The sequence below is a fragment of the Pelodiscus sinensis genome, chromosome 6, assembly GCF_049634645.1.
Source record: "Pelodiscus sinensis isolate JC-2024 chromosome 6, ASM4963464v1, whole genome shotgun sequence".
Taxonomy (NCBI): Eukaryota; Metazoa; Chordata; order Testudines; family Trionychidae; genus Pelodiscus; species Pelodiscus sinensis.
In genome coordinates this window covers 90,350,605-90,375,488 of record NC_134716.1, presented here as the reverse complement: position 1 = coordinate 90,375,488, position 24,884 = coordinate 90,350,605, and the positions used below count along the sequence as shown (strand labels likewise).

The 24,884-nt window shown below is 41.3% G+C and overlaps 1 protein-coding gene across 5 annotated transcripts in view; it reads right to left on the bottom strand.

The window, feature by feature from the left end:
• The window catches only part of ADAMTS6 (ADAM metallopeptidase with thrombospondin type 1 motif 6), a 380,566-nt gene extending 362,418 nt beyond the window's left edge, over positions 1-18,148 (bottom strand). For 4 of the 5 annotated variants that reach the window (XM_006117000.4, XM_075932394.1, XM_075932395.1 and 1 more), the window contains exons 1-3: positions 17,596-18,145; positions 8,341-8,723; positions 6,883-7,241 (exon numbers count right to left, since the gene is read on the bottom strand). In XM_006117000.4, coding sequence (XP_006117062.2) covers positions 6,883-7,241; positions 8,341-8,437 — 456 coding nt within the window. In that variant the 5' untranslated portion in view covers positions 8,438-8,723; positions 17,596-18,145. Of the gene's footprint in view, positions 1-6,882; positions 7,242-8,340; positions 8,724-17,595 lie in introns of all 5 variants that reach the window. The other variant, XM_075932396.1, reaches the window with a different exon arrangement.
• Between the last annotated feature and the right edge of the window lie 6,736 nt (positions 18,149-24,884).

The window sequence follows — 24,884 nt, the reverse complement described above, 5'->3', positions numbered from 1 at the left end:
GGGATGTCATCGGCAAACTCCATGAGTTTAGAGTAATTGCGAAAGTCATATTTTGCTAGTAAGACCAAATAGTTCGAAATTATGAACTGTAAAGTTGCAGAAGTACACCTCTTGTGCCCAAACAGGTCAAGCCTCTTTGTGTCCTTGCCAGGTGGAGAGGTACAAAAACGGTATTGTTTCTCCTGCTAGGGCGCAGCTTCCACTATTAGTGAGTTCGGTGCAGGATGAGTGAAAAGGAATTGTGAGGTATCTGCTGGAACATAATATTTTTTGTCTACCCGCTTGCACATGGGTGGAATAAATGCAGGCATTTGCCAAATTGTGTTAGCCGGTTCTAAAATGGCAGGGTTGATAGGTAGTGCAATCTTATAGGATGGAGCAGCCTGGAGTTCGTCCGTGAGCTCGTGCTGGGGTTGGGCCACCTCCTCTGCAGCAATTTTGAGCTCAGTCACAACTCTCTTAAAAGGATCGTTAAAGTGCTCGAAGTCATCCGTGGCTGATGGCAGCGGTGGCATAATCACTTCATCCGGTGATGAAGAGAAGTTAGTGGGTGGTGAGGAATTGGGGGGGTGGCTCCTCCATTGCTTGAGACACCTCTGATTGTTGCACAGATGTGGATGTTCTAAGTGTAAGAGAAACAGGGGGTTGGGATGTCTCTTGTATGAGCTCCAAGGACTCCAATAAGGCCATTGTGCTGGATATGGTACCGGAGGAGGCATCCAGTAGTGATCATACCAAGGAGGAATCACCTTTGGATCGTATTGGAGCTTGTAATAGTGCATTAGAGGGCTGCAGTGCGGGGAGAAAGAGGCTTATAACTCGTCTTCGTCATCACTGGAGAACTGCAACGGTACCAGAGACAAAGCTCGTGAAGTTGTCGGTACCAGCGAAGCATTGGTGCCAAAGACTGATGATTGCAGGCCAGATGTAACTGTCAAGTCCACACTCCGCAGATCTGGCAATGGTGCTGTGAGGATTGGTACTGGTGTTTGTAATGTAGGTCTGTATTCGATGGGAGTATTCGGCACCAATGGCAAGGATCTTTGGTATGTGGCAACACCGAGCATATGAGTGGTGCCGATGATCTGATCGGTGCCAATGAATGTGCAGGCACCGTTGGTGTGGTGGAAGAGATCGGTGCTGTAGAGCTTGGTGCTATTAGTCAAGCTCAGTGCCGCAATCATCAGTACTGATAAAGTTGTCACTACCAGTGGTGCCTTAGTTGGCAGTGTGGTCTTGGGGCGATGGCTGAGCCCTTTGCCATCGGTGCCGCCAGCACGTGACAGAACCTGGACGCCTGAGGTGCCCGGTGCATCATATGTACTGATTTGAGGCTTTTGCTCCGATGATTTAGCTGGAGACCATTTCCTCAAGGAAGACTATTGGTGAGGCACAGAGGAGCTCCTCTTTTTGGGAGCCATCTTGCTCAGAGGAGAGCCTGGGGGTGAATGTACCTCCCAAGGCTGCCTTCCAGGATTCGAAACCGGGTGTGTCTTCTTTTCCATAAGAATTTATTTGAGGCGCAGGTCCCTGTCTTTACGAGCTGTGGCCTTAAGTTTGGTGTAGTGGGGACAGTCTTTAGAAGAATAGCGTTCTCTCAGATACCTGACATATTGCGAGTGTCCATCGGAGATAGGTATTGCGTCTCTATAGGAGGCACAGCATTGAAAGCCTGGGGAGCCAGGCATGATGAATTTTTTTTTTAACTATAACTAACTATCAAACTATTAACAACACTAACTACCTAAACTAAGAGTTAACAGCTAATAAACAATGGAAAGTGTAAATAAGACAGAGAACTGCAGAGGTCCCTCTCAGGCTGAAGGAGATTGAGAAAGAACTGGAGGGTGCAGGCCGTGCACGTGTGGTGGCCAACTAGCTCAGCACACGCTGGTTCATGCTGTGCATGCGCGGCCCGGCAGGGATTGCTGCAAAATCTTCAATCCAGGTGCCGGGACAGCACCAAGACCAAGTGTGGAGCATCCACGGGGACCGCTTGAAGAAGAAAACACCTTATAATGAGAGACTTAAAGACTGCTTAGCTTATGAAATAGAAGAACGAGAGGTGACTTGATGAAAATATATAACTACCTTCAATGGGAGAAAATATCAGGTACTAAAGGACTCCATAAAGATAACAAAGAAAGACAGAACAAGAGCCAATGGCTGACGGCTGAAGCCAGACATATACATATTATAAATAAAGCCCACCTTTACCAATGACAGTGATTAATCATTGAAAAACTACCAATGGGAACTGTGGATTCTCCATTTCTTGATGTCTTCAGATCCAAGCTGGATGCCTTTCTTTCAATTATGCTTTAACCCAACATTGCCAAATACAAGTTATTGAGCTCGATCCAGAAGTAACTGGGTGAAATTTAAGGACTTCTGATATGCTGGTCAGACTAGATGATATAATAGTCCCAACTGGTCTTAAAACTCTATGAATATGAATCCTATTAAACGTTGAGATAAAACAGTAGTTCTCAAACTTTTTGGCCTGTAGCCCTCTTGGCTCAATGCAAACCTTCCTGCAGACCACCAGCTGCTAATGGAAACTTGCCGTTAATTATATAATTATGCCTGAGCAATTTTGCTATTGCTGCATCTAGGGACAATGGTTTAATTTAACCAGTAAGAAAGGAAATGTTAATTTAAATTATTAAACAGATTAAGTACTTTAGCTTTCTTATGTTAGTTTATCAAACTTCATTTTAAATAAAATATTAATTTATGCCCAACTCAAAAGGTTTCAATGTTGTCTTTATTAATGGAAAGAATGGGGAACCTTTTTTGGGTCTGGGCCACTGTCCCACAGAAAATCAGCTGGAGACAATACAAGTGAGAAGCAAAACAACCCCTTCAAAAAACCCCAAGCCTAACAGATGTGGCCTCCAACTGAGACACTTCACTCCTCTGACACTCCAGACCCATAGGACAAGGAGGAGAGACAGGGAGGTTCAGGGCTTCCGATAGGCCAGATATACTCTTCTGGGGTTTGTGGATTTTATGGGCAAACCTATGCTGAGGTGGGGAAAAATGAGGGGTTCAGTGTGCGGTACAGAGCTGGCAGCAAGTGGGATAGGGATGGGGTGCAGGATCTGGGTGGGAATTGGGGTGCAGAAGGGGGTAAGGGTGCAAGATCTGGATGGGAGATAGGGTGCAGGACCAGGTTGGGAGTAGGGTGCCTGGCCAAGGGAGAGTGTGCAGGAGCTGGCTGGGGTTGCAGGGTCTCAGTGGAGGAGGTGACAGAGGGGGGTGAGATGCAGGTTCTGATCATGAAGGGAAGGGGGGCACTTACCTACCCTCACTCTCCACGCTGCTCCAGGCACCGTGTCCTAGGCATGGCCTCCCGCAGCTCCCATTGGCTGGATGCCTCCACCAAGTTCGTCCACACTGCTGTTCCCCCAGCCGGGGAAGAGGGGACAGCAGCCTGTGAAGCCACTTCTGACTCCACTTCTTCCCCACAACCCAGGTATGGCAGGGAGGCCAAGAGCTTTCGTCCCCTCCCTCCAGCCCCCGCAGGAAGCAGTGAATGCCAGTGTGGACTCCCTAGTGTGTGGGGAGAAGCCAGGAGGAAACGGGGAAGTTACCTCAAGGTGCAGACCACCCGGAAGGCAGCCATGGACCACTAGTGGTCCACAGACTGCAGTTTGAGAACCACTGGGATAGATGGAAGGACAGTATATAATATTACTCTGTACCTCGAAACAGGGTCTTAATGAATTTAGAACGCGTTATTTTGAAAATGACAGGTTGTAATAAACAAAACATATTCTTACAACCGAAGGAGGCTTTCCTACCACTATATCTTATAAGTAATGCAGTGTGAACATCTCCCTTTACTCTATTATGGATTTATTTCTCCTTATTCATGATATGATTACTAAAAAGAGACTTTAAACTGAGACTCCTAGAAAAGGAATAATTGCTTACCTATCATTTTGTTTCTCTGAAGATATCATTTGACTGTATTCCTACTGTTAGGTCTCAGAAGGCCAATCTGGAACAAGGTAGAATTGTCTCAAAGACATTTCAACCTTTCAGGTACAACCTTATTCTAAGATCAAATGCTAGTGCCTTCAGTACCTTTGAGAAAATTTCATTTTAAATCCTTGATGGGGAAAAAATATGGCTTCTCACATTCCAAATATAACAGACACCAAAGGATATTTGTGATAGGAGGAAACTTTCAGGGGAAAAAGTAATTGAAAATATAGATCCATCCACATATCTGAAAGGAGGAAGGCACGTGAAGTAGGAATTCAAACAAATGATCTCTCCAAAAAAGCGGAACTGTCAATAACTAATTATTCTTTCTTTACTATAATGACTTGATTCCTAATCTTAGAGGCTGAAAACCACAGGGCAGTCTCCAAAAACTCCCAGATTGCCCAGAAAATGGCGGAGACTTCCCAAACTCTGACTCTACCATTCAAAGTGGGAGGCTTGAGCCTGGTGAGGGGCAGGCCAACAAGAGAATATGTCCTGAGAATCATGCTTCCACCCCTCATTGTGGTGTGTTTAGGGAGCCCCAGAATTACCTTAATCCAGACCTGACTGGAAGAAATACTGCATAAGCATCAATAGCCAGACACCAGAGATAATGAATTAAATGGGAGAACCTGACACTTAAAGTTAAGTGTCAAGGTCCTGCCTGGAAGCTCAGTGTAGTGAGAAGGCCACATTACTGACAAAACAAGTTATTGAGTAGGTAGAAGAATGTCTAAGGTAAGTGACCAACAAACTGCTGAAGTAACTGGAAAATGTGAACCATGTAAGTCCCTGTCTCAAGGAGATACTAACAACTTCCAGATGTCACCAGCAACGCAGCTAAAAGCTTTAAAAGAAACAGGTGCTGTGAGGAGTTAGCAGTGGCATAAGAAATGACTAGAGAAGAAATAAAATGGTTTAGAAACAGTGACCAACCCAATGTTGAAGTCTGGAGGTGTGATAGACAACAGGGATAGACCTACAGCCCTCTCCCCCCTCCTCTCAGCGAACAGAGCAGGGATGAAAGTAACTTAAATTTCTTACTGTCCTATCACAACCTGCCCTCTTACTTAAGGCAAGGGAGGGGTTGGCAATACAAGAGAACCTATATGAAATTTAAATATGTGGTGGAGTGCAGGGGACTCAGGACAGAGGATTGGAGTGTATGGGGGTGCTAGAGGGTGTAGGAATCAGGGCAGGGAGCTGGAGGGTACAAAGGTTACTGGGGGGTGAAGTGTAAGGGCACCATTTCAGGAAGAGGAGGGAGGGAGCTACAGCTACACTTACCCAATTGCTGTGTGTTTTTTTTTTCCTGTTTGCTGTGACTAGGGAGCAAGGGGACAGTGGAAAGTCTGCTTCCCTATCCCTTCCCTGGGCAACCAGAAGCAAAAGGAACGTAGCAGGCTCTCCACTTTCCCCTCGCTCCCTAGTCACAGTAAAAAGAAAAAAATCCCACACAGCAACTAGGTGAGTGCAGCTGCAGCTCCCCCACTTCCTGATATGAGGGAATGGCGGGGAACTTCAGGGCTGGTGCAGTCCTAGATGGGGGGACACCCCCAGCCAGCCTCTCTAACCTGCCTGGATGCCTGTTGCTGAGCACGGCAGTCTGCAAGAAGCTGGGAGCCGGCCTAGAAGCACCCATTCCCTAGCTTTTTGCCAGAGCGCCACACCCCTCACCAGGCTGTGGACACATATAAACACAGAAATACATTTCAACTAAGCTTCTGAAATATTATTTTTCCACCTTGAAATTCTCCTTGGGATAAGTGCCCCGGAATATATCAATCACTTGGATATCATAGATACATATAGTTAAGTGAACTTCAATCTAGTTAGCTAGGTTATCATCTGGTATGTTGCATTATAATAGTAGACTTTTGTTATCATTGCTGTCACAGGATGTATTACTCTATGACACCTGCAGAGGAAAAAAGGAAGTGCTCAAAGTAATTCAGAGAAAAATACATTTAGACATTCTGAACCTAATATAATAAGATCCTAATCATTGTTGGAGCCTCTACTGTAACAGAAACAGTAAAATAATGTTTTTGCAGTGGATAATAGCAACATATATTTTAAAATTTACTACAGCAATCAATAGATTCTTGGTTTAGTATTTCTCAATAGTTATCTTTTATTTCATCACTTTGTAATTTCCTAGCCAATTCTTATTTTTAGGCTTCAATTATAGTATTAGAGAGTAAGACTTTTTTCCATATAAGACCTAGCGCTGCAATGATCAATACTTTCATCAACAATGAGCAAACAGTTTACAAAAACCATTGTAAATACTTGGATTTCTAACACTATTGTTACTTTAAAGCATTTTTATTTGATTTATAAACTTAAGATCCTGTAAAAATGTAAATAATTACTTTGTGGTTTTGGTATTTGCCAATGGTTCTGGCTTTTCTTTTCACTTCTTGGGACTCTAATATAGAAGAATTTCAGACCAAAGAGTTTTTCCTCCTTGCTATTTATTTCAGGCCTTTTGGACCCAATACTGAGAGGTGCCACACACTCCAAACTGGAAGTTCATGACAATTGGTCCATTGCAAAAGGCACTCAACACCCATAGGACCAGTCATTTTTATTCCTGGAGTTTGCAACAGTCCTGACAAATCTAATCTCACTCCATAACTAATCTTGTAGCCCTAATAGAGGCCTGGCAGCACTAAAATTTTGCCTGAAGTAGGACTTCATGACTTGGCCATAGAACTTAGAATAAAGCTTTTTTAAAATGTATAGTTACTTTTCCTCAGGAGCCAGATCTCTGTTCACTTCTTGCAGGAACTCAGAGAATATGACCAGATGCTAATTAAGTTCTTCCTCTGTATTTTAAAGGGGAAATACACTATGACACTAAAGTATATAATATACACTTACCAGACCATTGCAGTTGCTTAAAGCCACTTTAGTTGTGCTATCTTGGTCTTGCAAATATCCTGTATAATGACAGTGGTCTAACAAATCATGTTTCCACTTAGGTCCATTTTTCCCCCAGTATTCTACTGTAAAATGTTTGGACACCAAATCTGTGTTGAGAACCAGGTTTAAATGAAAGTGCTTGCCATAGGCAGAAAGTTTAAAAAATAATTTAGATGCTTGGTCATAAAAGTCTGTACTCCTCTTCCTTCTCCTTGAGGGTTCGTCATTTTTCACAGTAAAGCTGAGGAAGGCTCCATTTTGATCAACCCTTATTGGGACTGTTAGTTGGTAATGTTCAAGGTAAGACAGGAATTCCTCTTTGTAATCACAAGGTAAGCCAATCCAGGAAATGGGCATAAAAGAGAAGAAAACATAACAGGAAACAACAAGAAGTAGTATAAACATTAACCACAGTTGGCTATATTCCATCACCCTCATGAGTAAAAGTAATTTTCAAGCATAGATTTCATCCCTATAAACTGGAACTCTCTGGTCCGGCAACATTTGTGGTCTGGCAGGACCATGGATGTTCCAGGATCAAAAAGTCCCCGTGCACTTCAGGATAAGAGCAGGGGCCCAGCAAGCCCAGCATGAAGCAAGCGGAGGGGGGCATGAGCCCAGCTAGCCTGCAGCTCAGCTGGGCGGGGTGTGTGGGAAAGCTAGGAAGGCCAGTGCATGGCCCAGCTGGGCTGAAGGGTATGGAGCCTGACATGCACAACCCAGACGGGCTACCCCAAGGAGCCAGGAAGCCCAGTGGGGTGACAAGGCAGGGGATGGGGCCAGCAGCAAAAGGCCAGAAATTACCTCCCCTGGTCCCTCATCTGGGACCAGTCAGGTCCTGAGGGTGCCATACCAGGGAGGTCCAATTAGGATATTCAAGGTGTAAACCTCTGATAAATAAAATCAAGGAAATCCTCATTTCACTAAAAAAGCCTATAAATGCAAATATTGCAAGATATGTTTTAGAGATGCTTATAGTTTCTACAATTTTTGAAAATGTTTCATGAGATCATGGCCAGTGCATTATGATTAAATTTAATTTGAAGGACTTTTGTTATAGTTAAAGTTAGAAATAAAATAAATTAAAACATCAATCTCAAAATACACTTTGACCTAATGGATTTCTCTATAAAATAACTTTCATAATAGGTACTGGAATTAGTGGTGCTAGAATTGCTGTCATCCTCCTGTCTTGAACTGATTTCCATCGTCTACATGATTTACAGTTTGGGTCAATGGTTCTCAGCACCCACACTACAAAATATTCTAGCTGCCTTGACTTTCCTGATAATAGATCATGAGAAAACTAAAAAAGATCAATGTGATCGCTTGCTATTTACATAACAATGGCTTAGGAAAGCATTACCTGAAATTAGTGGAAAAGTGTCTTTCCGGCTTTAAAAATGGGACCCTTACCTTGAGAATTATATGAAAGCCTCCTCTCGCTGTGAAATTCCGACGAAGCCATGACTAGGCTCAAAATCCAGGTCAACGTCTTCCACAAAATTTCCATAATTTAGTAAAACAGAAAGGGTTTGGATTTTTTGGAGGGCTACCTCTGTGCTATAGAGTTAACTCCACTCCAGAATCGCACCATAACAAGGATATTTATTTTATATTTCTTCCAAAATAATTATTGGATGTTCCACTTTTTGACGGGCATTCTTTTCCAACAACCTGTGCTCTCCTCTATATCTATAGTCATTTTCTCAGTTCAAAAACATGTATGTTGTAAAATTCCTTTAGGTATCAATAAGGTGTCAGACTGGATAGTTATTAAACGATGTCCATTTCTTTACCTAAAAAAGGGGGTAAAAGCATGTCAAAGTAAGGTCTTCTTTAAATTGGAAGATCTGTACTGTAGAAATGCTAGCCAAGTGTCATGAACTACATCAAATATGAACATGGTTGCTTTTATGGTCTAAGACCCCAGTCCTGCAGAAACTTATGCACACACTTTAAGCATTTTTTATTCTTATTGATTTCAGTGGAACTATTTATCCAATTGAAGTGTGGAAATGTTTACAGGATCAGGGATTTAACAAACATTTACAAAGCCAAACTAAATACTTGGCTCACTGTAGTCAGTGCAACACTCTGATTAATTTCAGTAGTGGATAATTAGATCCCATATGCTGGCAGACAAAGGAAAAGCCTGGGAATGCATCATATGTTTTCTAACAGAGAAACGTACAGTTATCTGATCTACAAGATGAATGTTATTGTTATCACTATTATTTATTGAGGGCTCACCCTGCACCCCTTATATAGGCAAAATTCAGTTTAATTCAATTAAGCTTTCTGTATTGTGTTGCTGCTAGAGAATTAAGTTCCTCATTTGAAATTATTAATTGCATTGAATTCCTGTGTTTTAAAGGTTAGCAAACACATTTTGTATATACAGCTCATCACTTAATATATTTGTATACACTTTAATATTTTTAGCATGCCGGGAACTGTAAAAATTGTTGATAATGACAAATTGCAAACTAACCAATATTTTATTTTCAATAAAATGCAGGGCTCAAAACTGTATACAGTAATATGTAACTCATGCCTCACACTAGGTTCTGAGGGTCCAGCAGTAATCACAATGAAATACATTAAAAATTGAAAACATGTTAAATAAAAACGCCTTGTAAAGTCACTAACATATATAGCTGGATGGAACTTTACTTACCTCAGAACTGTAGCATAAGAAAGGGACGGCTGTTTGTAAAGCATTCACTCACACAAACAGTCCCACCAAAATCAATGGAATTACTTGCGTGGGTAAAGGTTACAGAATCTAGATCATAATGTGCAGCACTGTTCAACGTACATGTAATAGGTAGCTTGGAGGGCTAAGTATCCTAGTAGTTAGAGCGCCCAGCTCTCAGACTTATTTCGCTGGGGAGACTCAGTCTTTAAGGCTGCGGGAAAGGAAAGGGGACATAGGCCCTCCCGCTCCACTGTGTCCAGATCAGGATGCCTGTGTACATCAACCCCTGAACAAAGCGAGGCTCTCTCAGCAAGGAGTCAAAATCCACTGCTCTGGGGTACTTTTCACTGTTCTGTTTAGTGCATGGCTCCCCTAAGTAGACTTTTGAAAGGTTAACTGGTTAATGGGTGATGCTTATCGGATCCGGTTAACCGGTGCAGGCTGGAGCAGTTCCCCACCTGCCACAGGCAGGGGGCTACTCTAGCCCCACGAGACCTAGGCAGACAGTCTGCAGTGACCTGGGCACATTGCAGACAGGGGCCCCTGTCCGGGCACATTGCGGCAGAGGCTTCTTCAGGCATCCAGAGCTGCCCCTGCCCATGGCAGAGGGAGGCTGTCGGCAGCAGGTCGGAGTGACACACACCCTTAATTGGTTAACTGGTTAAACTTCTCATTCAACCAATTAAACAGGATTTTACATCCCTTCCCTAAGTCCAATTTCCTGTCTTCCTTGCTTCCTGTAGGGTCCCCTCTTGGGTCCTGAGCAGCACCTTGCTGTAGTCTCAGACTCCTTCAGGCAGGGCAGCGACAAATTGGTGAGAACAAGCCTCACAGTTCCTCTGGGGGTCGCTCACTCAGTTGCCTCATGTGCTGAAAGGTCCTAAGTCTTCCTCGCCATCTCCCTTGTCTAAGGAGACAGTGTTTAGTGCCTGGGAGCTTCCTTGGCTGGCAGGCTAGTGCTCCTTCCCCTCAGGTAGGGAGGCAGCTGGCTCCTGCCTCTGCTAATTAGTCCTCCCTTCCCCCCACACTAAGGCAGGCTCTCTCCTTTCCCTCTCCCCTTCAGGCTCTCTTTAACCCTGGCAGTGCTGTTGGCAGTTTCTCTGTTTCATCTCTCTGTACAATAAATTTCAACATCTAGTAAAATCAATGTATTTATTAGTGCTATAGTGAAGACATGTTCTGTAACCTGTATTTAAAACATAGCTAATTATTGCTACCTATTATACACATTACATTTTGTTATTTCAATTTTCTTCTCAAAATAGCATATAGTATTTAATTATGGTATGAGGAGGAAATAATGAGATTAAAGGATACTTTTCAAGTAAATGGCAAGTCTACACTAGTGGGGGGGTTTGGTTTTTTTTTCCAGGGGGAGCAGGGGAATTATTTTTATGACTAATAGATTTTAAGCTCCTAAAGGGATCCTAATGAGCATCTAATTTAACTGCCTATATAATACTGGCCTGAGAATTCATTTAGAAACATATAATTTACTAAGAACAACTGCTTAAACTACAGTTTATGTTTTAGATAGATTGCTAATTGTGACTTGAAGACTTAAAGCAATGAGAAATTCACCACATTCTTCTATGCATTTCTCCAGTAGTTAATTACCCTCAATATTAAAACAGTGTGCCCGACTTCCAATTGGGATTTGTCTATCTTCAACATGCAGCTACTGGATTATGTTCTATCTTTTGTCTGTTATTAAAAAGCCCTTTAACTATCAGAATTCTTCTTCTATGTAGGCTATGGGGAACTGATCAATAAAGCCCTGCAGATACAAAATTTTGTATCCATATCTGTATCTGCATCAACTTGTCATGGATATCCATATCCACATCCCTGGATACCGGTAGATACCCATAAATCTTCAGGGTTCTAGATACAAAATTTGTAGCTGAATCCCTATCCACAAAAATAAGCTGTGGATAGGACTTGCAGTGTTCAACTGATCTAATTGCTTCAATCTTCTCTTTAATAAAATATGGCTCCATCAGAAGTTCTTTAAACACCTGAAAAAAAAGAAGGAAACCTAAAAAAGTAGAAACAAGTGGACAAATTGTGAAGTAGGCAACAAAATAATGGCACGAGTATGTAGAGACAAAATCAGAAAGCCTAAGCCACAAAATGAGTTACACCTAGAAAGGGGCATAAAAGGTAATAAGAATAGGCTCATTAAATACAGAAGGAGCAAGTGAAAAATGAAGGAAAGGGTAGGTCCTCTACTTAGCAGAGAAGGAGAGCTAGTAATTGATTACATCAAGAAGGCTGAAGTGTTTAATGCTTATTTTGCTTCAGTTTTCATTAAAAAATGTTAATAGTGACCAGATAGTCAACACAGTATTAATAAGAGGGAAGGAATACAAATAAAAGAGAGAAAGAACACATTAAAGAATATTTAGACAAGTCAGATGTATTCAAATTGGCAAGGTTTGATTAAATTCATCCTATGGTAGGTAAGTATCTAGATGAAGAAATTGCAGAACCATTAGCAATTATCTTCAGGGACTCATGGAGGACAGGTGAGGTACCAAAAGAATGGAGAAGGGCAACTGTATAGATCTTTAAAAAGGAGAACAAAGAGGATCCAGGAATGTATAGACAAGTCAGCTTAACTTTAATACGTAGAAAGAAATTGGAACAAATAATTAAAGAATTTGTAAACACAGCAAATAACAAAGTTATAGCATTAACCACTAGTCAAAACCAAATCTTATCAGACCAACCTAATTTCCTTATTTGACAGGGTTACTGGCCTACTGGATGCGGGAAAAACTGTAGACGCGATACATCTTGAGTTAATAAATCTTTTAACATAGCCCCAGAAGAGAGTCTCATAAGCAAACTGGGGAAAATGTTGTGAATTAAATTTCTATACAGGGGTGTACAACTGGTTGAAAGACCATCCTCAAAGAGTAGATATCAATGACTCACTGTAAAACTAAGCAGGTGAACCTACTGCAATCTTGCAGAGGCCAGTCAGCCTGGGTCAGGTAGGTACTAGTCAATATTTTCATTAATGACTTGGATAATTGAATAGAGAATATGCTTATAAAGTTTGTGGATGACACAAAGGTGGGAGGGATTGCAAGAACTACAGAGGACAGGGCTAGAATTCAAAATGACCTTGACAAATTGGAGAACTAGTATGAAATGAACTAAATTAAAGTCAGTGAAGACAAGTTCAAGATAGTACACATAGGGGAGGGAAAATCAAATTTACAACTAGAAAATGGGGAATAACAAGCTACACATTAGTACTACTGAAAAGGATATGGGGGGTACAGCGGGTCACAAACCGAATATGGTTCAACAATGTAAAAAAAAAGGCTAATATTTTGGAGTTTAACAACAGGAATGTCATATGGGCAGTAACTGTCCCACTCTACTCACAACCTTAGCTATAGTACCTGAGCTATCAAGAAAGGTAAAAATAAAATAGGCAAGTTTAGTCTTGAGAAGACTGGAGGATGACCTGATTTAAAAAAAAAACTTTAAATAAGAGGCAATAGAAGATGTTGATTAATTGTTCTCCATGTCCCCTGAAGATGAGACAATATATAATGGGCTTAGTCTGCAGCAAGGTAAATTTAGGTTACACATTAGAAAAACCTAAGTTAAGTTTTGGATAGTCTTCTCAAGGTTGCGGAATCCCCGTCATTTCAGGTTTTTAAGACCAAATTGGATAAGTACTTGTTAAGGATAGTCTAGATTTATCTAGTCTTGCCTCAGCACTGAGGAATGGACTTGATGACATCTAAAGGTCTCCTCCAGCCTTACATACCTACAATTCCATTGAGCTTCTTAAATCTCTCACTGTCAGGCAGGTTTTCCAGAGCTCTAATCTTGTAGCTCTTTCCTGAACCCTTTCCAGACTGTCAATATCTTTTTTAGAGTGGATAACCAAAATCGGATATTGCATTCTAGTAATGGTCTCATAAATGCTATATGCAGAAGTAATATCACCGCCTGACTCCTTCCTATTTGATAGTCCTCTCTTCATACATGCAAGGATCACATCAGTCCTCTTAGCCACAGCATCACAGTAGGAAGTTCATATTCTGTCTGTGCGTATATATAATGTTTTGTCCTAACAGCACAGTCTCCTTCAACTGTAAGGGACTAGATGGCTCAGAATACTACTAAGAAGATATGGTATCTTCTACCTCTAAGTCACTGGTTCAAATTAACATTGGTCAGTATTGGCCAAATATTACTAGCATCCGGATGAAACGGGTTGATGGTCTCAGTCTAAGGGCTTGTCTACTTGGTAAGTTACCAGTGCTGAAAGCCATGTTATGGATCTACAGTATGACAGCTTGCAATGCAGTAACATACTGTGTGGATATTGCTACAGTGCTGTGAAAGTCTTGAAAGCCTTACTATACTTTACTATATTTTAAGGGACAAAGGCGTGATAGATGTTTCACCAACTTTTGTTTCTTCTCCAGCAGCACTGCAGCTGGTGTAAAGCACTATGTAAACAACCCACAGCTGCTTTCACTACTGCTCTGAGCCTTAAGACTGAGAATGAACCTAGAGGCTAAACCACTATCTCAACTCTAGACTGGTCCTCCCAGTACAAAGCTGGGGAAGTGTGTAAAAGATTTCACTGGCTGTAGCATACCTGTTCTGTGAAAAAAAAATGAGGATTTCAGTTTCCCCTGCTGTCAAGCTAACACCTTTTGCCAGACCCCAATGTTCACAAATAAACAAACAGTATGGGGAACAAACTATATGTATATCCAAGGTAAGATTTTGTGTGATTTCATTTTTTAAACATTTAGCTAAATGCAACAGCCACTGCACAAATGAAAATGCCATGCTAGAGTGATGACAGAAAAGATGAAGGAAGTCTTTCGAAATCTGAGATATAGCTGGTAGAAACTGCACACAGCAGGGAGCTCTGTAGGCTATGGGGTGATTGGTTTAGCAGCCTTCCACTAGTTCCTAACTTGAATTTCTTCTTCCTTGTTATGCAACTGTTCAAATGCAATAATTATGTGTGGCCATAACACCGGACAGCTCAGGGGTGGGCAAATTTTTTGGCCTGAGGCCCACATCAGAGTATGGAAATTCTATGGAGGACCATGAACGCTCACAAAACTGGGGCTGGAATGCAGGTTAGGGGTGCGGGTTCTGGAGTAGGACCAGAGATGAGAGGTTTGGGGCGCAAAAGGGTGCTTAGGGCTGGGACCAACAGGTTTGGAGGGCAGGAGGGAGATCAGGTTGAGATGCAGGGGAAGGGAGAAGAGAGGGCTCAGGGGTACAGGCTCCTGGCTGCATTTACTCCACTGAAGCAGTGGCATGTCCTCCTTTCAGCTGGCTCTTATGTGGAGCTGCAGCCAAGTGGCTCTGTGGGCTGCCCAGCACTCCACAGGTGGATCCCAACCAATTAGAGCTGCAGGGCTGGTACTTGGGGCAGGGAGCAGTGCATGGAGCCCTCTGGCTGCCCTTGCTGATAGGAGACATGCTGCTGCTTCCAGGAGATGTTCAGAGCCACAGCACATGGAATGGCTCAAAGGATAGATTAAAATGGCTGACAGACTGGATGCGGCCTGCAGGCATAATTCCGACACTTCCCTCCCCCCCGGCGGAATAGCTACAATGACTGGGTTTCCTTCTGCACCCAGTGAAGGTTATTTTGGAGAGACTCAAGGTACTAGTTGTCCCATTGCAGGCTCCACATGAGATACTAGTTGTCCTGTTGCAGGCTCCAGGGAACTTCAGTTTAGACTTCCTAGGGGCAACCATCCCATATTTTCTGTGGAGTGTAGGTGAGCTCTGGGACTCCCTGCCATGACCTAATAAGAGGTACATGTCTCATGAGACAGAGTCCCTGCCCACGTACTTCCTCCTTTCCTCAGCCTCTGGCAACAGCACCTGCGACTGCTCAATCACCCCTGGGACTCCAGTGCAGGGCAGTTAAAACTGATCATTCTCCCACAACTCTCACTCAGTGCATCATCCTAAATGGCATGTCCGTGTTAATGTTTCCTCAGACGTTATTAGGTTTTGTGGCAGCACCTGAGGTCCAGTAATAATAACCTTTCATTAAATTACATCAGAGTGTATAAATAGACCACTAGTTGCAGTTTGGAGGAGGGGGTAATCAGGTATTAGCAATAGAGTGCCCTAAGTAGAAGAAATTGAGGGAAATGACTTACTTGGAAGTTATTCCTTCAGCTAAAAATAACCTGCAGTAATTCCTGATCACACAGATAAAACACATTTTCTCTCCTCAGGAGTAATGTCTCTCACTTCATGAATAATCATCAGGTTAGATACACCTGGCTGGTTGTCAGCTATATCTTTGGGCAAGAATTGAACATTGTTTGGTCTCTGGTAGTGTTCTATATTGATCAAAGGGCAATCCCTTCTCCCTTCCTTTTGCTCCCTCTAGTTCACTTCTCACATGCAAGTAACAGAGATGGGTAAGACTTGGGACAGAGCCATGTTTTGGAAAGGTCTGTGACCATAGGTAGTACAAGTGGTTGCCACGGAAATGCAAAGGGAGGGAAAAAGAGGACAAGGAGTGAGTGGGAATAAAACAAACCGAATTCAAATTCAATTACAGGTATTGGGCTGGCCACGAGAAGCATTGTCCTGTTTCAAAAGCCTGAGGATTAGAGACTTGCCCCAGAAGTTATACAGACATAAATAGCAACACAGAGACCTCATTTTAGAGGGTTTGTTGAAAATAAGTATGTTCAGGGTAACTGGAGGAAGAGAAAATGCAAAAAAAGTAAGCACTGAGGGGAAGGATGGGTCTTTGCGACCCACTTATTAATCAAAAACCAAAACATGAACAATCAAAGTACTGCCGTGTATGTTGTGATGTATACCACCAGACCAACGACCACCTTGGGGGGGGGAACAAAACTGAAGTTATCTGAACAGTATTTTCCTAGTTTGCCCTACTTCTCCCCTTAAGTTATGCCAAACTTTCTAGGAGGATCAGCTGTCAGTTTTATTTCTAAAAACCCAGATTAGCAACAAAAATATCCTTAAAAATAACATCACATAAAATATTATAAAAGAAAATTTGAGATAATCAAATACACACATACACCCTTAAAATTATAAAGAACAATTCTCTTCCCCAGAGAGACTGAAAGGTCGTGTCTAGCTGCTCTGGTGGAGTTGATCTTAAAGTTAACATTCAGCAGCCCATTTCCAGACAGCAGCGCTAAAGCTATTTGGATAAAACGCGTGTGACCCAGACACTTGGCATGTGGCCCAAATGCGTTGCACCGGCAGCCCAAATAAAAACAAGAGTCTGAGACGCTCTCTCTGTGTGTTTCTCTTTTTCCTTTTGTGCAATGAAAGAAATTAGCAAATACAAGATCTATACACACATCACCAGGAAGCGGGATTTAATTATTTCCTCTAAAAAAAAAACCTTTGAACTGAGTGCCATACAATATATACTCAGCCACACACCGATAAATAAGGCTCTGTGGAGTTAAGAGTCTAGCAAATCCCAAATGGCTCGAAGTAAATCAAAAACACACGCTTCCATCTCGTTGATTAGCCTATTAAGAGCTTAACATCTCCTATAGCATCAGGCTGCAGCTATCACATTAATGCAGACCTTTTGAGTCCAGACACAAAATATGCACTTGTCTGACCGTTTAAGTAGACACTGACATGACACGACAAAATATCGGTGTTTTTAACTTGAAATCTTTTTTAAAGGTTTAGCCTATTTTCTACCAATTATTTAGTCCTCACCTGAAAAGATCACTATTCTAAAAGACCATTATTCAATTTTTTGCAATAGAAAATCCATCCCCCTCCATAATCCTCTAACCTCAAAGGCTTCTTTCTGAATTTACTCCAAATCCACCTCACTTAATACCATATAACCTTCCCCCAACCCCTAAAAGATCTCCATGCATTATTATTCAGCAGACAAGAAAAGCACAAGAAGTTTCATTGAACAGCGTCAAGTCTTTTCTTACCGTTTTCATCTTCAATTTCTGATATAAATTTCAAACAATAGAGATAGCACTGTAGGACTCCTGTATTCCTCTCTGCTTTCCCCCTTTTTGCAAACCACACCAGTTATATTCTCCAACAAGTAAAATCCTCCAGTCTTCCTAAAGGGGATTTTTGAGTGGACTGACTTGGCAGAAAAAGGGATGCCATCAATTCACCCAATATATCACCCTGCACATTTTGTCTTTCCAACCGAAAAAGTTAAAAAGGAGGGGGGAAGGAAGGAAAAGAGACTTATTTGGGGTGGGGGTTAGTACCCTCTTCTTGGCCAGCTTCTTCTGGGCAAAACACCATGTGACTACCATTAGAGTTGGGGGGAGAGCGAGAAAAGGGAAATAGAGAAAGCAGGCAGGAAGGACTCAAGAAAGTTTCGTTGAAGTAGCCCTAGATCTCGTCTCACTGCCGGCCTGCAGCCAAGTTTAGAGCTCCAGCAGAGGAAAGTTTTGGCAGCTTTGCCTGGGAGGCTGAGCGCACACTGACGTCAGTCTGCAGATGTTCCTGGCGCTGCTGCGCATGTCGAGCCCATCACGTGGAGGGGGAGGGGGATGCAGAGGTACAATCAGGGTAACCAAAAAAAAAAAAAAAAAAAAAAAAGCGAGAGAAAAATCATTCACATGGTACAACGTAAACGTTTGCACTACGTGAATGGGAGAAAAAGAACCTGTCACTTTAATCCTCCCGGTGCCTTAGGGCACCTCACAGAGAATTCCAGGTTGAGGTGTTGTGGCTGGTGGGGAGATATATGAGTTAATGTCACTGGCAAGCCCCCCAGGCTGCAGTGTTCTAGTGTGAGTGCAGAACGAGCGAAAATGCCGCACGTTGCACAACACCGTAGGCTAATGAATGGGACTGGGGGAGGAGGGAGGTAGAAAGCATGTACGTGAGAGTAAAGAGCTCTGGTTAGAGTCTTTCCATTCGAAAGGGATCTTACTCTTATTGAGTGGCTCACCAATAAACAGACATTAAGACCCTTACAAAGAAGTCCTTTGATTCGCATAATATGTACAAACAAATCGCTATCTGTAGCTCTGTAAGGATTCTTCTACCGTAATATCTGGCACTACAGAAATGTGTTGATGTGCGTGTTTATTATATTGACACAGAGTAGATGATATACAAACACGTATTTTTCTTCTTTACTAATGAGAACGACCGCGAAATAGGAACGCGTACTGCCTAGTTCGAAAATTTCTCATTCAAAACGGCGCACGTACTGTCTGTTGTTCACTGAAAACTGCGCTCTGTACGAGGCTCTGTAAAAAATTACATTATTTCCAGATGACGATAAGCAACCGGTCGGTATTTGAAAGGGTGGACGGGTGGGTGTTTTTTAAAGCAAGTTCATTGAATGGAATATTAGTGACTGCACCAATGAACTAATTTGGGAGGCAGAAATAACGCCAAAAACCAGAACTCAACCTTTAAGTGAACAAACGACAACAAAGCCAACATTTGGCCCGCATGCAGCACATGTGTTCAGCCCTGACTTTACCGATCAAATAATACAACGCGTAGTACAAACACTTTCACTTTCATTTGCAATGAGAAACCAGCTGCCACCCGTGGGGCGGAGAGGGGAAAGAGGGGAGAGCAAATATGTTTTCTGTGTAGTAGAATCGCAAACAAAATCTGAGATACAAATCGGAAACAGGTGAAAATAGTATAGGACAAATGTTGCCTTTGAACAGTATGCTCTGCTGAACTATTTATGTTCAGCGAGGTTAATGAGTCTAAGCAAGAGAAAAGAATTGGCGCCTTAGAATTCCAGCTTGAATAACCGCCTAGTTAATTTCCGATAACCAAAAGAAGAGAGATCAAACATCCTTCCAGAATCAAGGCTCTAAGGTTTCAAGCTTCTGCTAACATTATTTCCTATCTGATGAGATTTGTTTTTCATCCTACGCCGGAGGTTGTAGGTGTAATTCTTCTGTTGAATCAATGAATAGTTGGCTGAAGTACGAGATTATTCAGAATGGAAAGGTCCAAGAATACAGTTAGTCCAATTCTTCTTAGACTGTTAAAAGATAAAAGTCTGCAGAGTCAATAGTCTTCATCGTGTCATTTAAAATGTAGAAAAAGGTCCTGTGGTTGGCATTGACAGTTTCAAATAAACACACTCCATATGGTTAGCACGTTTTATTTTTGAAGATAAAGATCCATTATAGTGAAATTAACAGTACCTCCAATGAATAACACAAAAACTTTTGGCATTTGTCATACTGAAATACTACCCGAATGGTGGTTGGATGCATTATAAACACTTATTGGTTTATAAGTGTCAGTCTTCAACAAAACTGACGTTACAACGTCTCTGTGATATTAATGAGTGTAACTGCATGCCTTAGCTTTAACTGTGAAAAAGCGCCTCTAAGAAATGCCAATATTCAAAAGAAGTGTTTTGTTTTCAAGATATGTGGTCAGCTTGTTGCCCTCGATATAATTGCTTATTCAAAGAGCGCCATCCTGCGTCTGAAAGCTGCAAATGGAGGATTAGAGTGGATGGACTTCACAAGACAGAAATGTACTTTCCTGTGTGCGTTCCATGTATTGCATTCCTTATGCTTTGCATGTGTGTTTTAGTGACCTTCTCTGTGTTGTTTGCCAGCTTGTATCCAGTTTTCCAGGGTTTGCCTGGTGTTTCAATGTGTTTATATACCCGTATGGGGATTCTGTTTTTCTGTGGTGTGCAAAGGCTGAGTAATACAGGGAAATGGATAAACATTATTGTTTCAGTTGGGTACATGTAGTGCTTATATAATAGTTTATTTCAAACTTTCTTCACCAGCAACAACTTACTTCTGTGTTTCCCAAAGTGTGGGTCGCAACCCTGGAGGGGGAGAGGGGTTGCAAGCAACTTAGAGGAGGAGTGCTGTATATCAAAGTTTGAGAACCCCTGACTCACTGTTGTGATCACATTCACTTGTCACACAAGAACCCTTCAAAAAACAAAAGGAAGTGGGTGAATACAGTTTGTGGAATGATAGATTTAAAAACAAATTATTGTCAATTATGAAAAAATTTTTTGGATTGAATCAAAAACGTTTGGCTCATTCATAGTGGATTATTCAAAGTAGCAATTCATAAATGACAATGAAATGAAAAGTGAGAAAAACTATATATTCTGGTGTTTAGGGAATTCACCTGCCACATAGGTAGCCCAAAACAAAACAGAAATGTTTCAACGGGAAAAATCGAAGGACTGCAATACCAGCATATTCCATATTTCAGTGGTTAGGTCACTCTCCTACAACCTGAAAGGTATGAATTCTTGATCCCTCTCCTCATTAGGCACAGGGGAAAATTGAAGCACAGGCTCTGGGTGAGTCTACATAGCACTCTAAACTTGAAATAAGATACATAATTTGCGCTACACAAATTGTGTACCTTATTTTGCTTGTTTTTTGAAATAGGTTATTTCAAAATTTGGTAACAACACGCTATTTTGAGATATTCCTTAACCCTTGTGGAACAGTGATGCCAGACTAGCGCACCCGTTATTTCTAAAAATATTTTGAAATAACAGGCTTGCTATGAAGACATGGGATAGCTATTTCAGGATACTCCAGCATCTCGAAATAGCGTTGAAGTGTAAACATAGCCCCTTAGACTGCAGGAGATCAAGTACCATAAGCACTGGGGTAAAGCCTATAATGGAGATCCACTTCCTTTTCCTCACATTTTGTAAATTCTGTATTTTTAAAAAAAAATTCTAAAAATACTGGATGGAAACATTTTGTTGCAATACCACTGAAACATTGATTTTTTTGCTTTGGTCAAAAAATAAATTTGGCAGTCAAGACAAATTCATTAAGTTTCAAGTCGACTGAAATAATATTTTTTTAAAAAAATACCCAGTTTTAGGGGAGAGTAATAATCCAGTCTGCTACAGCACACATCTCAGTGGACTGTTCTTTACCAACTTTCCTTCACACAACAGTATGGAAAATGAGGAAAAGGGGACTGTAGGGATGTAAAATCCCATTTAATCAGTTAACCATTTAAATGTTATATTTAACCAGTTAACTGCTTAAACTGGGGCAGGCAACAGGGGGCCAGGCCAGGCCAGGGCAGGGCTGCTCCAGCCAGGCTGGAGTGCCCCTGCCCATGGCACGCCAGGCCTGTCACAAATGGGGGCTGCTGCGGCCGGCAAGAGCGCCCTCTGTTCATGGCTCTGCCAGTTAACAGTAACCAGTAAGCATTACCTGGTAAGGGTGATGCTTACAGTTTAACCATTCACACCCCTAATTGGCTCTTAATTTACTCTCCACTTTATAGGGAGAGGCAGCTGGTTTTGTCACTACCTTCCAGAGCCAGTGACAATATGAGAGGAGAATGCTGGTAACCTGTGATCTACTTAGTAAAGATAGTAGCATTGTAAAGGAAGCTGTTGGGTGGATTTTGCTGCTTCTTCTCTAGAGACATTAGAATCACTCTGGCAGCCCTCCTAATACAGCCTGATCCAGCTTCCTTCACTCCACTGCATAAAATGGATATTTTCAAAGTAAGCCTTGTTCAAATTTAAATCAAACTAAAATTAGAGTCTGTTTATTTAATAAAAGCGGCGAGGAGTCCTGTGGCACCTTATGGACTAACTGAAGTGTAGGAGCATAAGCTTTCGTGGGCAAAGACCCACTTCGTCAGATGCATCTGACGAAGTGGGTCTTTGCCCCCGAAAGCTTATGCTCCTACACTTCAGTTAGTCCATAAGGTGCCACAGGACTCCTCGCCGCTTTTGCAGATTCAGACTAACACGACTACCCCTCTGATGTTTATTTAATGTTTTTCTATTTTTCATTTCAACAGCAAGCATCTGAATAATAACCATACAGAATTTTTGAGAGCCTACTGGTTTTTTTAAGGAACCATACAGCAAACAGTATGCAGAATCACAACTTAGAAGGGATTTTGCTGAGTGTGGCAAGCTCTGTTATACTATCACATGGTAAAAACAGTAATTCCATTTTAGGGTTCTGGTGACACTAATAAATCACTTGAGTAATTATCACCAGAAACCCTGGATGGTGCTAGAGATTTATTCAGTATATTGTATATTATTCCACATCTTAACTGGTTTGCCAGTCTTTTCTAATCATGAGAATGATTTGCTGAAGCATTAAGCACCCCTGACTTCACTTTAGGCCTTTTAAATCTTTCAGCCTGTCACCCTCAAATTGCCAATCACTTACTGCTAAAGATTGGCATACTTTTGTGATTAAATATTTGTTTTAAACTTGATGTAAACAGTTTTTCATAGTTAAAGGTATTTTTCAGCCCAGTCCTAGAAATTTTGCCATTAATTTCAATGAGACCAGAAGGGAAGTTTTTAAGTCTTTGGTGCCCTGTCCATTTTTTAGTAAAATGAGATTTTTTTTCCCCATGCTTTTGGATATGTGTGCTTGCATGTTTGCTTTTTCCAAGATATTTTTATTTTCTCCGCTTTTGATCAGCTCAATGAAGATGAGAGGATTATCAGCTAAAATACTTAGAAAAATTTCCAACAGTATTTACTATAAGAATAAAAATGTGTAATATTTAATTTTTAGCAATCTGCTATCACGTAAAGGACTTTTTATATCTTCATACTTAAGAACACTATAATATATAACTTAATATTTAATTCATTATTATAGCATCTACAAGCCCTAGTTATGGATAAGGATTCCATTGTGCTATGCTGTGTACAAACACAGAAAACAAAGTCTGTCTGTCCCAACTTGATATAATTCAATTGACTTTCATAGATTTATTTAATTGATATTAAGCAAATATGCCAAGAAAACTTCTGAAATATAAAGGACAAAAATGAATGTTAAACTCAAAGGAAAAATGCTAAGAAATACTTTTTAAAGAGACAAATAACACAACCAGATATTGTGGTAGTGGGTAACATAAAAACACCAGACTGTGGATTTCACTGTACTATTCTGAGATACAAAATACTGCTGAATTTAGTAGATGTTTTATCATGTTGTACAGACAGTTTGTATTGATTATGAAGAGTTTAGGCCCAAATAATTTCCTGTGTAGTAAATTCCACGTAGGGGACTCTAATCTCTGTTTCACACATTCTTCTGTTACAGATTTGATCCTATTAGGAAAAACAGGTTGTTTGGGGTCCAGGCACAATGAATTTCAGAAAATAAGCCAGAGGCCAACTCTGCACATCACCCTAGTCAATCTGCTCCTTACACATGGATCCCAAATTCTACAGAGAAGCTTCTTCAGGGTAGGGCAGCTTGATATCTCAGTATTCCCTCCTTCTACTCCAAGGAGTCCGGATCTCACATATACATCCCCATTGTGTCATAAATATGATGATACTATCACAAGCATGGTGAGCTATCATGATGCTAGGGGTATTTAAACTATTATGATTATTAATGTCTTTAACATTTTTTACTTGTGACCCTCACTGAATCTTTTGGTATGCAAAATAGACTAGCCCACATGTTTTACTGCTTGTTACAAAATTCAGCTTGGTCATATATTAAAAAAAAAATTAAAAGCATTCTCAGAGATTATGGTAGTTTCCAGCAGAACTACTGCTAGGAACAAAAATGTCTTTCTGTAATCAGAGCTTTAGGGTACATTTACACTGCCACATTATTTCCAAATAACTAGCGCTATTCTGAAATAACTTAGTCCCTGTCTACACAGCAGGCAGTTATTTCGAAATAGTGTCAAAATACTGTCAAGATGGAGGACTTCTTACTCCGACTCCTTGTATGAGCAGTAAGGAAAAATCAGAGGAAGAGTGCTCTATTTCGAAATAAGTGCTGTGTAGACACTCCCTATTTCGAAATAAGCTATTTGGAAATAAGATATACAATTGACCTAGCTCAATTTGAGTAGATTATTTCAAGTTAAGCTCTGCAATGTAGATGCACCCCTAGAGGTTTTCATCCTTTTCTAAGGCTTTTCACCCTTTTCAAAGCAGTTGTGTAATGCTGACTTAGCAATTACATGACAATCCAAGCCTTTTGCTTCTTTGAGGTGGCATAAGAGGATGACTAACCGAACATCTATGGTAATCAGTCATGGGAATGAAATTGGAGGGCTCGTTGTGTGTGCGCTCAGTATATATAGGATAGATTCTTCCCTGTGGAGTGACAATCGGCAGGGAAGGAAGAAAATTAGATGGAACATGTGGTAGTTTACTTGAAAACAAGTGTTCACTCAAATTAAAAGAAAGGACTTCTCATAGAATCATAGGACAGGAAGCGGTCTCAAGAGGTAATCTAGTCTAGTCCCC